At 42.3% G+C, this 16,546-nt stretch overlaps 1 protein-coding gene across 3 annotated transcripts; it reads right to left on the minus strand.

Moving 5' to 3' along the window:
- Positions 1-1,175: 1,175 nt before the first annotated feature.
- On the minus strand, positions 1,176-16,092 carry LOC121672936 (phosphoribosyl pyrophosphate synthase-associated protein 2). Of its 3 annotated transcripts, none has more exons than XM_042045876.1 (12): positions 15,942-16,078; positions 13,737-13,799; positions 13,101-13,251; positions 11,922-11,974; positions 11,730-11,796; positions 10,624-10,796; positions 9,580-9,695; positions 6,062-6,117; positions 3,634-3,782; positions 3,061-3,131; positions 2,377-2,523; positions 1,176-1,868 (listed from the first exon to the last, which is right to left on the minus strand). In XM_042045876.1, exons 3-12 carry the CDS (start codon positions 13,217-13,219, stop codon positions 1,710-1,712), a joined length of 1,110 nt encoding a protein of 369 aa, XP_041901810.1. In that variant the 5' UTR covers positions 13,220-13,251; positions 13,737-13,799; positions 15,942-16,078; the 3' UTR covers positions 1,176-1,709. The 3 variants fall into 3 exon arrangements, with proteins under 3 accessions (XP_041901810.1, XP_041901809.1, XP_041901811.1); XM_042045875.1 differs by having other exon boundaries at positions 13,680-13,799; XM_042045877.1 differs by lacking the exon at positions 13,737-13,799 and having other exon boundaries at positions 15,942-16,092.
- Positions 16,093-16,546: the final 454 nt, after the last annotated feature.

Raw genomic sequence — 16,546 nt, forward strand, 5'->3', positions numbered from 1 at the left:
CTAGAGGCTGTTTCCTCTTGCTCTGTTACTTGTTAACTGGGAGAGAAGACCAACCCCCAGCTGGCTGCACCCTCCTGTCAGGGAGTTCTGGAGAGAGGAGACACAGCTATTCCTTTAAAAGCCAACACGAGACAGGCACCCATGGGTTTGGATATTTAGCCATCAGTTTGCTGCGCTGCACGCTTGGCTGGCTCATTCCCAAGTGGCAGCACACTTCCACAAGGTCTCACTAACAAAATAAACACAGCTCAGTTAACGTGCCCATCACTGAAGTCAGGTCAACAGCTCTCCTCTCTTTGAAGGAGCCGTGGCAGCACCGGGAGCAGCTCTGCACATCCCTGAGAGGAACCGACCTTCCCCCTCAGTGCTCGGCTGGAATTTGACCTGCATTAACACATCCAAAGTACCCACACGTGTCAATAAGTCAGCTTGGTGTATCCATTAACATTAAGGAAAGCACCTGGGTTTATCTTTCAACGTCAATGAACCCGCCAAAGTCCTTGGAAGTTTGTCTCCAACATAGAAACGATGTCAACAAAGGTTAATTTTCACTTCTGAACATGCCAAAAGCTTTATGCTCATTTGTAGCACATGACGGAAAGATTAAACCAAACAACCTCTAAATGTTCATCAGTTCCACCACTGTTTTCTTTGCAACAGGTGAGGAACTTGAAGTCCCTGGGACTGGGAGCTGCCTGGCAGTCAGCTGGCCATTCCACCCACACCTGCCCAAGGAGAGCTGGGAAAACAAACCTGGACAAGTTCAGCTCTGCACTATGGCATCTTTTTTAGTTCATCAACACATTCAGGGCAGGCAAGAAACCTCAAAAAAAACCCCTAAAAAACCCCCCAGTTTACCTGTGATGAGCCGACTTGGATTTTACCAGCTGGAACCTACACCCTGCCCACAATATTCCCAAGTCAATGAATCACAGAATGGTTTGGGTTGGGAGGGATCACCTCCGTCCAAAACCTCGCCATGGGCAGGGATACCTTCCACTAGACCAGGTTGCTCCAAGCCCCGTCCAACCTGGCCTTGAACACTTCCAGGGATGGGGCAGCCACAGCTTCTCTGGGCAACCTGCAGCATTGAGCAAGTCCCTGTTGCTCCCTGACATCCACCTGCCATACTTAAGGACACACAGTTTAGAAGATAAAGGACCAGCACATGAACATTTTTAGAAAGCTCACACAAAACAAGTCTTTATTCTTTGTCGCAGAAAATAAATACAGGTGCATATTCCATATGCTTTTCTATAAAAGCACTCCTACAAAATCACTGAACTGCATACAACAGTACAACCTTTTTGGCTTTTAAAATGCAAATATTATACAGTCACTTCATTTTGTTATCGTTTAAAGCACTTGTAGCAAGCAGCTTTGGAAAAGGAATGCTTAATTTAGAAGCCAAATTCTTGCCTCAAGTGTTTTGTGGGATTTTTCCATTGTGTATAGTGCAACTAACCTAAAAGCAACTAGAACAGTTTTTTGTAAAATGTTTATCCCACCCACCCCCCAAAAAAACCCGCAAAAAAAAAAAAAAAAAAAAAAAAACCAAAAAAGTCTTAAAAACTGTTCTACCTTGATACTTAAACCAAGAGAAAACAAGAAGTGGCTCAATGGAAATATTAAAGTAAGCACGACGCTTCACAGCTCGCTCTCTGTTTGCTTCCAGTTTGGCCCGGGGTATTTCTTTAGAGGAAGAAACATTAATCATCCACTCCTATATTCCTGAAAAGGTACGACATGGACTCTCCATTATGGATCCTGCGAATGGCTTCTGACAGGATCATGCTGATATCCACAGTCTTGATTTTAGGGCACTGAAGTTTCTGTATTTCATGTGGAATTGTGTTTGTAACAACCACCTACAGAAGAAAAAGAGATCATGAAAACGTATCTCTGTTGTGTTTTCCACCTTTCATATTGAAAATGTGAAAGGGAGTTTTACAGATCCCATGAAACCACCCTGGCTGACAAAACAACGTTTTACATTACTGTCAGGGTCACAATCTTAGGAAGAGCCATGTGTTGCCACAGATTTCATGTATCCATGGATACTAAAGGCACTGTCCCTCCTCCCTTTCATTCATTCTGCCACACAGGCCCAGAGGAAGGGACAAAAATATCCCACCCACTGAAGGGAAAGGTGTGCTGATACTGACAGTCCAGCATCTCACCACTTCCCACTGCTATAATTTAAGGACATGTGGATGCTAATATTCCAGCACACAATTCCATAGTGGGAAAGCTTGAATCCAGGAGCCTCCCATCTAAATCCTTAAAGCCAGCATATTTCAATGAACAAATCAGGAGAAAATTGCTAGTTTAGAAAAACCCCAAATAATTTGATGAGAGCTCAGACTCCACACTTACTTCATCGATGGCAGACTCCTCGATCAGCCGGGGAGCGTCTGAGGACAGCAGGCCATGGGTGGCCATGACAAAGATCTTGTAGGCCCCCCTCTCCTTGAGGGTCTCAGCTGCAGCCAGAAAGCTGTCAACATCATCTATGATGTCATCCTGCCAAAATCCCAGAGTCACTGAGGGTTCACCACATCAGACAGATCAACACAACACGTCTGACTAATGCTACAGCTTCACCAAGTGTAACAAACCCCAAACTATCAGAAAATTGCCCTTTTCCTTGACAAACCTTGTAAGAGATTACACTCTGCTTTAGAGAAATCATGAGTGAATCAAGGAATCATAGCATGGCCTGGGTTGGAAGGGACCCTAAAGATCATCTCATTCCAAGCCCTGCCATGGGCAGGGACACCTTCCATTGGACCTGGTTGCTCAGAGCTCCACACAGCCTGGCCTTGAACACTTCCAGGAATGTAGAAGTGGAAACTCATGGAAACAAGGTCCAAATGCTGCTTTCCAGAGTGGATCCTTTCATTGCTCCCAGTCAGCTTTGTGAGTGTGCTCAATGCTGCTCCATGCTATCAGAAGTCCACCAGAAACCAAAGTTTAGTGGCTGATACAGAACAGCTACTTGATTTCTAAAACTTTAACATGTTTAATATCATTTATGAGAAGTGATGGCATCTCACTTACCACAATGATAGCTATTCTTCCTCCCACATCTCCAACAACTGTGATGGGTGGCTTTTCCTTGGGAATCAGCACTGATTAATGGTAAATGTTTTTAGAGGGGTAGAAAGGAGAAAGGAGAAAGTTTATGTAATTTACTTCCAAGTATGGAAATAGCTGCTGGAGTTATTAAAGACATGAAGCAGCAACTATTTCAACAGCATTATTGAGAAAACCAGAAGGATTCTAATACATAAATAATTTTTTAAAGCTTAATTAAAACATTAACGATATTCATTTATATCTGAATTGTTTACCAATTCTATTAATTCTTAATTTCAACACAGAAACAGAGTGGCTTGCAGACACAGCCAGTTCAGTCACCCAAGCTGGGTTTTTGCACTGCAGTTTTGGTGGTGCAGCTGTAGGTCACATCCATACTCAAGCAAGAAAGAATCTTTTTCCCCCCACCAGGAAAGATTTTTTTTTTTTTCCCTCTATGAAGAACCACTCCTTTTAGACAATCCATCCCTGCCAGACCCAACCCCTAAACCCATGAAAACAAGAGGTAACACTTTCCCACACACACTTACTTACTGGGGATCTCCAGACTGGGGTGGATAGCAGCTACATATTTGGCAGTAGGAGGTGAGTGCCGACCATCCACCATGTCAGACTCAGCATCCTGAGCTTCCCCGTGGATCACGGCGATTCCCAACCGTAAGCGCTCAGCAAACGACTGTGCCCTGCAGAGAAAGGGTTAAAAGAACCCAGAAAAAGGTTAAGTTTAAAATAATTCACATATGTACAATCCTAATCTATTTCCATTTTATTTCTAAGGTTTCAGAGGGAAGTCAAATGATCCTAAAATTTTAGGAGAATTCACGGAAGAAGTCAGTTGTCTCTCAGTATCTTGTTTTTAACAGGTTTGTTAAAGTCAGAATAACCTTCAAAGTGCCCATATGGGCCGTAAAGCAACAGGATAAATGCTGCAAGTCACAAAATGCTGACTACTCCCTTCTGCTTTGCCCAGCAGCCAAAATAACATTTCCTAGCCTTCAGCATCCTTGGGATCCCATGCTTTAGCAGGACACATCTAACAGTAACCAAGAACAGCCTTGATGTCTGGATTGTCTGTATTTAATAGGAAAAAAAATATTCACATGAAAAGAGAAAACAAGTGTTCACCTGTTTATTTTAGTACTAAATCAAGACAATATCCCTGACCTGCTGACACATAACCCGAGATACCCTATGGAAAAGGGGAGCCAGACGATCATTCTGCCTGACAAACCACACTTGGAGTTGAACAGCTTGGATTTTTTAATTAGCTGACATGAAGTTCCTTCACAGCGCAGTATTTCTTCAACTAAAATTAGAAATCTCTGTAAAGAAGTATAAGGTTAGCTGGGGGAGTGGGAAAAGCAGAGAGTCAGGAAAATAGGAATTTGTATCCCAGATATTGGAAGCAGCAAATTCAAATTAGCACATCCATCCCACTTTACTTTGCACACCCAAGGATTTGGGATCCTGCCTAAGCCACCCATCCAAGTCTCCTCTGGTCCAAGCAAGCCCAGCAGATCCAGAGTGATTCACTCTGCTCTAACATCAGCATCTCAGACCTGTGCCTGAATCACCTCCTCTATCCTTAAGCCTTGTTTAACTATCCAAACAATCAAAAGTCCAGAGAATAATTTGCCCATCGTGATACTCATTTAATTAAAAATGAAGAATCTTCCACCCTGTGGTTATCATAGTTATACTATTTTTGCAAGTAGTTAATTACAGGTAATTATTATTCCAAACATTAAGAGTTACGACTTAGCAGGCATAACCGTATCAATAAAACCATAATAATTACCTTAAAATGCAGTATTAAACTGAATAAAGTTCAAAGTAACAGTAAAATGATTTATTAATTTTCCAGTGAGCTCAGAAACCACAGAGACATTCTGAACTTCACCACGCATGGGTTCTTTTTCACAAGCAGGCATTCATCAAAAGTCTCTTCCTAGATTGTTTTCAGCCTGGATTAGGCTGAAACATCCAATCATCCTTCTCCCAATACAATGTAACTCCTCAAATACTGCCTTAAATACTCATAGGAACATGTGAAGAAGCTAAACAATACAGTTCTGGGATCCTCTCCTCCAGAAATCACTGTGTGATGTGCAACTCATCTATTTGCTGGCATTGACAATTACTGGATAAGCATTAAAATGCTGCAACAAACACCCGCCTCCACCCAAGAGGCAATACTGACACTGTGGACAAGAAATGGAAAAGAAACAAATGTAAAATTACCTGGCCAAAACAAAAGAAATCACAAAAAGTACTGTTGGAGAAAAAGATGACAAAAGGTGATTTGCTACATAAAATAAGAAAAACACAGAGTATCACAATTCATTGGTATGGAAGTCTAAATAACTTTTCAACAAACTCTTGGTTTGTCAGCACAGCAAATACAGCATCTCTTAAACCATCACCCAGCTCTTGCAGTGCCTGCTGACAGCACTGTAATTCCAGAGTTTAGGAACAGTCAACTAAAAAGCTTCATGGATTAAGAACAGTCATTCAACCACCAAAGACTTCACAAACACAATCATCTCAAACAGCAAACCCAGTCTCACCATCTGTATTTAGGATCTGATCAACCATGTTCTTAGTTATGCCCATGTTAAGAAACTCATCTGGATTAATGGCATTACACTTCCAGCCACTTTTCCTCATTTACAGCAGGAAATTTATAATGTAAATGCACACAAATGTAACATGATTAAAAACCTTTACCATAAACACTGCACCGATTTAACCCATCCTTTTGTGTGTTTTTGTTTTTTTTTACTCTCCTTAGATTTATTATGATTACAGTGATGATGTAAAAACTACACAGCTGACAGAGCAGAATTGGGAGGGGTGTGAAGGCTGCATCTCCTAATTACTGGATATCTGTCCTTCACTTGATCCTAAGAACAAAATCCCGACAGATTTCCTGCTCTAAGGCAAGAGAGCAGATCTTACCCACCTCTTTGCAGACGCAGGAGATTTGGCCACAATTACAGCATTCCTGTAGTCTGGTATCTGTAGTAAATAACAGATAGCAATGTCTACTTCATATCTTTAGACAAATTTAAACTCAGTAAGAATCAGAGAAGTTTATTTTGCCAGAATAATTTTAAGCATTGAACATTTTACCTAAGAAAGCAACCTCAGAATCCATGGTACATGATTAGGGTTGACAGCTCAGTAAAAACAGGTATTTAGAAAATTCACATATTAACTTCAAACTGTACCTTTCATAAACCCCATTTTATTGTACAGATAACAGAAAAGTAACTGCTTTAGGACATCAGGGTTACACCCACAAGTGTTAAAAAAACCAGGAAACCATCAAAGAAAAGTTTCCTGTTCAACGTAAATTGTCTTTAATCACTAAAAACCAGCATTTTACCATTTCCTATTGCTTTATAGAGTACCCCAAGAGAGGTCACACCTCTCCCATCACATGACACTGACTCTTCCTATGGATGATCAGAAGGGATAGAACTTCCACAGTCACTGCACTGATCCTGGAGGCACAGTCTCATAGTGCTGCAAACTCTTCCACGCTGGTGTCAACATAAGGAGATGCTGCCGCAAACGCTGACAGCACCAGAGGGACGAGGCCAGGAAGTCTGGGTTTCCCTCTGAGATCTCACAGGTGTTTCAGTCAGGCTTCACAAGCACAGTCTGCTCCTCAGTTTTTGCTGCCCCTGCCCCATTCTCATACTGGTTTTTCACTCCAGACTCCTGTTCCACATTTAACGTGCATTTTAGTCCCCATCTCTCGAAAGTTTCTTATCCTCATCTCCATTTTCCCTACAAACAGTGACTCCACATCAGACTCATCTTGCTTGTCTGTACCTTCTCAAGCATTCCACCATTCACACTTCCAGTCCTCCTTTCCAACAGCAACTACAACTACACTCCCTCTGGTATCTCATCTTACCCCACTCCTTGCAAACTCAGCCTTTTCCTTCACTGTGCTGCCCTGGGATGATCCATCTCTACGGAGAGCAGCTTAAAGAGAACCTGTCTGTCATCCTATCCAAAAATCACAGCAAAGTCCTACAGAGCAGGCCCAGTCCTCAGAATTCCAGCGTTAAGGGATGGAAGACTCTTCACGAAATACCTGCAAATTGATCTGTTAGGGATGTAATTTCACAGATTTGTGGGGATGACACCCTGTCCTGCAGCTCACCACCTTGCTGGCAGACGTCAAATACCCATTTCAGAGCACAGAAATACTTGGGGTTTCTGCAAACACAGGCAAAGTAAGTTCTTCCACAATCTTACCCTCAAACACACACACTGCACTGGCTGAGTATTTCCAAAAGCTCTACCTGACATGGGCATGGGAAAGAAAAAATAAGTTCTGAATTTGGGCAAGGGTTCAGCCAACTGAAAGTAAGAAATTTTCTGAGGACGTCAGGCAACATTAATAATCCACAATGTTAGTAACTCCACCTATAAACTGGGAATTCAGCATGTTCTGTCCTTTATAAACACTGAGTTATACAAGAGGCTACAAAGATTAACATGACGGAAGGTATAGACAAGGCAGGGCCTGTCACTTGACATAATAAAGGCTTTGATCTTGTTCAGACATCACTGCCTCATTTTTCCCCTGCCAAATTACCAAATTTGTTCTCAGCTCTTCAAAAATGAAGTCAGAAAGTCAGAAATGTCATCCAAAAGACATTAAGGTGTCAACAAGTCCATGTAACAAAGGGCTACGTCACTCTGGGATTAACACGTGCGCAAAGGAAAGAGAAGCCACCAAGTATCCAACATCTGCCAGGCATACAGAGGAAAATTTTACTATCACAGGATTTCACTGACTGGAGTGTCTTCATCCCAGAACAGCAAGTGATTCTCTTCACATCTAGGAATAAACTTCCAACAGGCAACAACTACAAGCCCTCGTTCTCATAACGTTCAATGAAATGTTCTTTAAGTGACCTTCATTCTTATCAAACCAGACTCCATTTCATGCTCCTCAGTATATCCCATCACAACTGCTCTGCTTTGAAAGCTCTGGCATTCCCATTGCAGGATATCCAGCAAGCTGTGGCCACCAGGAACTTGAGATGAATACTAAATTCCTCCTGAGAAGCAAGGGATCAAAGTTTTAAGCAAAAATACTATAAATGATCTGGCTGGTGAAGGTACTTGCCAGTATAGATCCCATGTGATCAGATCCATTCAGTTAACTCTGGTTTTAGAAAGTCCCCTCATGGATGAGCAGAAGGATGAACAACTGAAAGTATCTTTCAAGAATTCTCTACATATACTTCAGATCTCTACAAATGGTCATTTGTTAGACTGCACAGCAGCGCCAGACTCAAAGCTGCAACAATTCTGTATAAACCATTAAAAGCTCAGGAATCAAAATGTGCTTCAAGACCAAATCAGGACCATGATCTTGTTATCAACCATAAACCACACTTCTAAGCAACATATAAAAGCACAACTTTGTCTTGCATCTGTGTATTTGGTTTTCCAGTTTTGTTCTTTTAAGTTAGGAAGTGCTTACAATGTGCAACGCTTCTCTCCTCAAACACAAGATGAATGACTGTGCCAAAGCCAGAGCCTGGAGTTTTGTTCTGCCATCCTCTTTGACTCTATTACCAAATGAAATGATAATAAGAGACTCAAATGGTAACTGATTCCCCAAACAGATTTTAATACTGTCATAACAAAATCATGTTGGTTTGGGTTTCTTTAAGGGGGTGGGGTGGGGTGTGTTTTGTTTTTTACATTGAGGCATTCCTATCTCTATAAAAAGAAAAAGCTGGGATTCAAAAGCAAGAGTGAGCTAAACCTTTTCTCTCAGCAGGAAGAAAGCACTTGCTTTATTCCAAATTACCATTAGTCAGAGGCTTAACGTGCATCTTATACCTACAATTATCATTTATATATTTTGTATAGGTGAATCTACCAGTAGCACTTCTCAAAACCCTTATAAAAATAGGATGGAGAAATGGAGGCAGAGATCATCCCAAGTTAAGCTCCTCAAGTCAAGACATGCAGCCTGAACAAACAGTGGGTAAGATTTCCACCCACCAGTCTTACTTTCGGAGTACAATCAATGGCTCTCTCATAGTTTACAATCTCCAAAGTGTTTCTTATTATGTGATTTAAATTTATATCCACACAAGCAGCCCATCCTATGAATGTCAAGGAAACTAGAAATAGGAAAGGAAGAGAACATCAAGAGCAAGAAAATCCTATTTTTTTTCAGTGTTAGGGGAATATATCTAAAAGAAAAACAGCATCGCTGCATGAGTAAGAAAACACCAGCTCTTCATGAAAGCAGAAGTTAAACACGCGGGGAAGAGAAGAACCACCAGCCCCAACACCACTCCCTACCCCAACACGACCCTTCCCCCCTTAAAATTCAGTTTGAAGAGTTAATCTTTTCAGAGGTATTTGTTTCAGATGCCCTGAGACATGACAAAAAAAGAATTTAAAAAACAAACTGGAATAACAGGCCTTCCTCACCTCTTCTTGGATGTACTGGAGTAAAAATGGGGATGCTCTCAAGTTATCAACTGGAATATTGAAGAAACCCTGAATTTCCTTCTGATGTAGATCCATGGTAATAAGATGAGTTAGTCCTTTAGAACAGAATAATAAAACTTACAGAGAAGCACATCAAGAACAGGAAGAGAGAAGAGATACTTTCTTTTTCTAAGTTTCACTTCATTGCAGTTTATCCATAAAAATCTCTAAGCTGCATGAGAACACTAAGTGAAAGTACATAATAAATTATGTTACTCTTAAGCACACTGGCACTAATATGTTTTGAGACTTCTACAGTGACTTTTTTAAAGGAACCTCAGAACACTGCACATAACTGACTCTGCAGTGCCACACTGAGGCAGGCAAGATCCTTCTCCATTGGACATGGGACAAAATGGAAGCACTGATTTGTCCCATGTCCCACAGCAAGACCCTGGCATGCTCATCAGAGTTTTGAACTCCTGAAAAATGGGCCAAACTCCTAATCAAAAACCACTTCTCCCAAAATAACAACCCAGATCACACAGTTTGTTATAACTGCCTGTTTTTTCCCAGGGATGAGAGTGAAAGGAAAGGAGCAGAAAATGTGTTGAAGGCTGTGAAAATGAATAATCTCATTCTCCCACATGGTCTCAAATGTAAAGGACAAAGTGCATTCATCCAACAAGTAAAAAACAGGCCAGAAATGACAAGGCAAAACTGTTCCAGACTGTGAGAAAGGCAAAGGATGGTATTATGAGAGGCGGATACCACAGTCCAAAGCAGCTCAGCCCAGAAGACTAATTTTGCCAGCTCAGCACAAGTCAATGTAAAATGGTTGTAACCAAATTTGGGTTTTTCATGAGCTCATCATTTGGAAACATTTCTAATTACATTCTCCTTTTTATGTAGGTTTTAAACACATTAAAAGCTTGGCAGTTATTTTTAAGCAGAGTCCAAATTTGTGCACAGATCTCCCTAAACCTGGAAGCTGACAGAGGAGCCCCCCTTGCCCTGATTATTTAAGGACAGCCACACTCTTACCAGCTTTGCACATCATCGAGGCCAGCAATTTAGAGACAATGGAGCCCCTTTTCCTCATCTTGCACTGTTTGCTGTAGGGGAAGTAAGGAATCACTCCAATAATGCTTTTGGCACAGGAGGTTTTACAGGCATACACCATGATCAGGAGCTCCATGATTGTGGTATTCACATCCCTGCAACGAGAAACATCTGCTTCTGTATCTGGTGCACAAAAATCCTGCATTCAACACAGTATTTACACCCACTCCAGGGATTTCATACCAAAGTATGTTGACTGAGTGAACATCACTAAGAATTCAGCTGTGCCCCTCGGAATGACAAGTGCCCTGGATGCAGCATTTTAATTTTTCACAAAAATTACACTTCTCTATTTTTCTTTAATTGGCTATTTTGGACAATTCAGCAGTTTTTGTTATACCAGGTTGCTGTAACAAAGTAGCCCATAATTCATCTCCAATATCACTTTTTCCACATAGATTTTTAAAGAAAACATCATCTATTACAACATATTCCTCTATTGTTCAAGCCAACAACAGGCTAAATACTTAATAATTAGCATCTATTCTCTGCACTAAATGAAGAGATGAAGAGGGCACTTTCTTAGAGACCTGGTCATCAACTCAGATCTACTATTTCTGCTCCCACTAAAAAAAAGTCTAAGCATTTGTGAAGTTCTTCTCACATAAAATTAAAGAATTTCTGAATCACAGGACACACTGCCCAGGAAACATTCCTCCTACATCTAGAACTTTGTGATAGTACTAGAGATAGGGAGCTGAAAAGAGAAGAGTTTAAAGAGAATGACATAAGCAAAAGAATACACTTAAGGAAAGAATGCAGAGATCAAGGGGAAGGTTTTATAGATATATTCACTAAAAATTAAAATAACAGTAGTTAGCTTATGCCAAAGTTGTCTTTGTGTACATATAAAAAACCCAACAAAACCAATAACAAAAACCTTCCACAAAGAAAAGCCTCTATCTAGTTAATCTAAACTTACTACACTATATCACAAACATAAAAGGTGATTAAAAATGAAAACCAGAAGCATTCCTATGGACAGCCCACATCAAATGCTAGCACAGGGTCTTTAAACAGTTACTCACTTTGAAACTGTTTGGATGATAAATACGTCCTTTCCTCTCACAGACTCCTGAATCTGCACTCGTGTTTCTGCCAAGAAGAGAAATATGTAATATTTGCAAGAGCAAAACTCCTTTTAGAGTCTAAGAAAAGGGGAACCAACACATGCAAATCAGCCTCAGGTACATTTCCAGTATTGCTAACTAAATGCTCACCTCTGTTTGGCTCTTGATAAACCTGAACCTTCCCCATCTCAACTCCCAAGCGCCTGTGGGAACAGAAAAAAGGTGCAAGTCAATAAGGGGAAAGGAAGGGCAAAACCAATGTAAATCCCATATAATGCAATAGTTACTGAAAAGGCTGCATTCCGTGGGAGAAAACCAAGGAAAGAAAATCCCAAACCATAAAACCAGTAATTACAGTGAACATTTCTTTAAAAAGCACCTACAATTTCCAAAAGCTGCACTCCAGACTATGCTAAACTTATTTTCAAGTCAAGCTCAGGACAAGAAGCAGGAGAAAAACGCTGGAATACTAAAGCATGTAACATTTTCTAATTTTTAATATATTTCCTGTTATATATATATATATATATATACACACACACACGTGTGGCAACCTACATGTGCACAATACTTAAAAATACCACTTTTAAATCATTCTTCTCTAGAAAAAACTCAATGCAGAGTGAAGAGGAAAGAGTAGCAGGCACTATATTATGGATAACGGAAGAAAAATATCTGCTGTATTTATCCCTTGTCAGCATTAGCAAGACCCCATCACTACAAAAAGGAGACCAGGGTATACTCTGCACTCAGGCCCAAATTCTTTCCACATGTAACCTGAGTTCCTCTGCATCCCCCTTTCTCATCCTATCACACCTAACTCTGGGTAAATAGGCCTCTGGAAGAAATCCATCCTGTCCAATATTCCCAATAAACTTACACATCCTAATTAGCACAGTAAAAATTTACTTAAGTCCTAAAAGTTCTGCTGAAGCTATTCATGGACCTAAGCTAAAGGAATGTTCCCATCCAAAACATACAGTGAGCAGGAGGGATATAGTTTTCCTGCCTAAAAAAAAAACCCAGTACAAGGAGTAAGAAAACTTCTGCCATGATGATTTAACACCATCCAAACATTAATTAGCCCCCGTGTTTCCTATAAAATGCTGCAGCCAATCACAACCTGCCATGGAACAATTCAAACATGAGTTAGTCTCTTTGTTATTGAGCTGTTGAAATACAATCTGTAATAGAGCACACTCCATATTCTTGCAAACCACGGCAGTTTTCCCACGTAACTTTCCTTAAATAGGGAAATCAAGCGTCCACTAAAACAAGTCCCATCAGAATAACCCCAAGACCCCAAGATTCCCTGCAGACCTTACTTACTCAGCAATCCTCTTGGACAGTTCCATGCATGAGGAATTGGAATTAGCTGAGAACAGCACCAGCCCACCCTTGGTGATATTCATGATGGCCCCAATTTCAGTTGATGGCACACAAAACATCAACCCTAAGTTGTTTTGCCGCTTCTGTAAGACTGCAAGAGATCAAATCCATGTTAAATCCATGTTAAAAACCACAAAAAATAAACACATTTTCTCTGTTTAGAAAATGCAGTTTCCCAGAAGCCTGGATATTCCAGCATCCTTAGTATCTGTTATCCCCCCTTTAATAGCTTCCCTACAGCTCTCCAAAGATCCCCCAAGACAACATCCCCTTCTAGCACCAACAGGTTTTTGCCTTTTTAACTGTTTTCCTCAGGCTATCATCCCATAACACTGATACTTTTTTCCATCAGCTTGTCCAGTTCATTTTCCAGAACTGAGCAACGTTTATTGACGTTTCCAAGATCACAAAGACAGTCGGGTAGAATTGAGCTTCAAAGAGCTCCTGGGTCCTGGCTAGAAGAATCTATTTCCATAGCTGAGTCTCTGTTCATCACTTCACAGTAACTTATAAACTTACAAATAAGGATGAAATGTAAGGAAGAATTCAATAAAGCTGGCAGCTGTAAATAATGACCTCTTGCACAGCAAATCCACTTGCTGAAGCAGCTGTTGTCATTCTTTGAAAGCAATATTTCTCCTGTGAAAACAGGAGAAAAATATCAGGAGGAAATCAGTATCATTTGTTTTTATGTTTCAAATAAAGGCACTAATCTCGCCAAGGATTTGATGTGATTCCATCTTTTTATTATGCTATGTAAATCACATTTTCATGGTTACTTCTATTATAAAATTTTAGTCAAATAAAAGGAAAGAAAGGATCACATTGACCAGCAGCCCTGGATAGATCGAAGCAGCATTCAACTCAAAATCCTGCTGCACTTCACTTCTGCTGTATAAATAATCCAATCCTTCATCATCCATTTCAGTATTATGTAGGGGACTGGAAATATTAAATGTGACTGGCATAATTCAAAGTTACAGCTAAATCAGTAACTTCTTTCCTGGTAAACATCTCCCTGCTGAGAAACAGAATTATCTAATAGGCACATGTAATTGGTTAGAAAAAGCTGATGATGTATCACCAATGAAGTACTCCAAAACAGCAACTAAAAGAAAAACAAGAGTTTTGTATTTACAGGAACAGCTGGCTAGGTCTGTAATGAAACTCCTTCACACCTCCCTGACAACCAGACACAGTCTCACTCAGTTTATCTTTGGCAGAGGAAACCAATTCACTCTCATGAAGAGCCAAAGTCAAGTCAGGAACCTCCTAACAAAAAATCTGTTGATGCCAAGGTTGAGCTCTGCTCAACTGCTGTGAATGAAAACCAGCCTGTCATCAGAAACATCCAAACTGTGCTGAGACCGAGCACAAACAGCAACCATTTCAGCCCCCAGAACGTCTGAATGTTTCACTGCACTAAAACCAGAAGGGCCCCCCATATCCCTAAAGCAAGACCAGTATCCCTCTCAAATGAAGTACCTAAAACCACCCCATTTCCTAGCTACTGTTTCTCTGTTCTGCTGCTCACTCACTCTCTGCAACTCCCAGCTGTCAACTAATGGCCATCACACATCAAATATTCATGACAGTGCTCAAGATCCATCTTGGATCCACCAGAGTGAGCACAGACCTGAAACGCTTTTAGGTCTCAGACCATCACATGAGAGCACCCTGCTTATGTGCCTGGATGGGAACAGCGTGGAGGCACCTTTCCATGTTACTAAAAGCATCCATAGAGTGCTCAGATGGCATATTTTTTATCCAATTATGTGCCTTGTTTCATGGATTAGAGAAATGAGGAGCATTATGAAATCTGAAAAGATGAGTTGTTGGCTCCCAACTATTGCTGAGGGTGCACTTTACACCACAATAAGATACTGATGTATTTACAAGCAACAGTGAACACTGCTCTTCACATAACTATAGGTCAAGGACTTTCTTGTGGATGCACTTCAGCAGCTACAAGTGGGCTATGGTGTGTGTGGGCAGGGAAGTTGCATTTCAAGAGTCATATGGATATATCAACCTTCAAACAGGTGTTGGGATGAAAGCAAGCTCACAGAACTTTATTAGATGTGCAAAGACATGACTCCACAGGGGTACACGGGACCATAACCCTCTGGTTTGAGATGGGCCAACCTTCCACGGTTGAACACAAGCATCAAGAACAGGCTGCAGCACAAACTCCTGCCTTTCCTTTTGTGCTGCACACAATTACAGAGACACGTCATGATGAGCACAACAATTACTGGGCACACACGGCTTTACGCCTCCATGAACTGAGCATGTCCACACAGAAAGCAACAGAGGCAGGAATAACTGGATGGGATAACCATGGTACTAAGGAATGGACCCCATGGGATGGAGGGAATCTGCACCCTCTCACCAATCACCCCAGAGGGAATTTTCCCATCCCTCCAAACTCACCGATCCCCCTGGGCTAACAGACCCTTCCACCTCCCTACCAGTCCTTCAGATGCTCCAGGTGGGTTACACAGGCCCTGTGGTCCCTGTGGATCCCATCCCTCCTCCCCGAGAGCGGCCCGGGCACGCCGCAGCCCCACGCCGGTGCCCCTCACCTGTGGGGCTTGCGGGAAGCCCGAGCAGCCCCAAAAAAAGGCCGCCCAGGAGAGGGTCTCCATCCCCTGAGGGGAGGGCGACGTAGCCCATTCCTCAGGGGTCGGAACCCCGTGTGGGGAAGGGAGATGTCCTGCCCCCACACAGCCGGCTGAAGTGGGCTGAGCGGGTGGGAGTGCCCCTCGCTGAAGGCCTTACCTGCCGACTCCGGCCCCCCGGCCCCGGGAAAAGGCGGCCCCGGCCGGAGGGGAAGGAGGGGGAGAGGCAAAGGCGGCGATGGAGCTCAGCCCCTCCGGTGCTCCGCGGGCAAGATGGCGGCGGGGCGTGAGGGAGGGAGCGCGGGCGGGCGGGGCGGGCCTGAGGCGACGCCCCCCCCGCCCCCCCCTCGCCGCTGAGGGGACCCGGCGCCATCTTCCCCCTTCCTCCGCCGCGCTCGGGGGCTGCGGGACGGGGTCTTGGAATCACAGAATCTTAGAATCAGGAGGGTTCGAAGAGACCTTCAAGATCATCCAGTCTGACCATCAAGCCAGCACTACTACGAAACCGCATCACCCAGCGGCAAATGCCTTTTCCAACACCTTCAGGGATGGTGACTCCACCACCTCCCTGGGCACCTATTCCAATGCCTGACCGCACGGACAATGAAAAGAATTTTTCTAATATCTAATCTGAATCTCCCGTGTCTCATCTTAAGGCCGTTTCCAAGACCAACCCCCTCCTCACTACAACATCGTTTCAGGGAGTTGAAGAGAACGATGAGGGGCTGAGCATCCTCCAGACTAAACAAACCCAGCTCAGCCATT

Source organism: Corvus kubaryi, unplaced genomic scaffold, assembly GCF_017639235.1.
Source record: "Corvus kubaryi isolate FWS band 111438036 unplaced genomic scaffold, C.kubaryi_AGA036_p1.0 65055, whole genome shotgun sequence".
Classification (NCBI taxonomy): domain Eukaryota; kingdom Metazoa; phylum Chordata; class Aves; order Passeriformes; family Corvidae; genus Corvus; species Corvus kubaryi.

What these genes read in the sequence shown, in the direction of transcription:
- LOC121672936 (XM_042045877.1), bottom strand. Translation starts at nt 13,219, where the DNA reads ATGTTTTGTGTGCCATCAACTGAAATTGGGGCCATCATGAATATCACC. An exon ending in TTATCAAGAGCCAAACAGAG is followed by an intron (nt 11,797 to 11,921) that starts GTGAGCATTTAG and finishes TCTTCTTGGCAG; the next exon opens with AAACACGAGTGCAGATTCAG. An exon ending in CTCGATGATGTGCAAAGCTG is followed by an intron (nt 9,696 to 10,623) that starts GTAAGAGTGTGG and finishes TCTGTTCTAAAG; the next exon opens with GACTAACTCATCTTATTACC.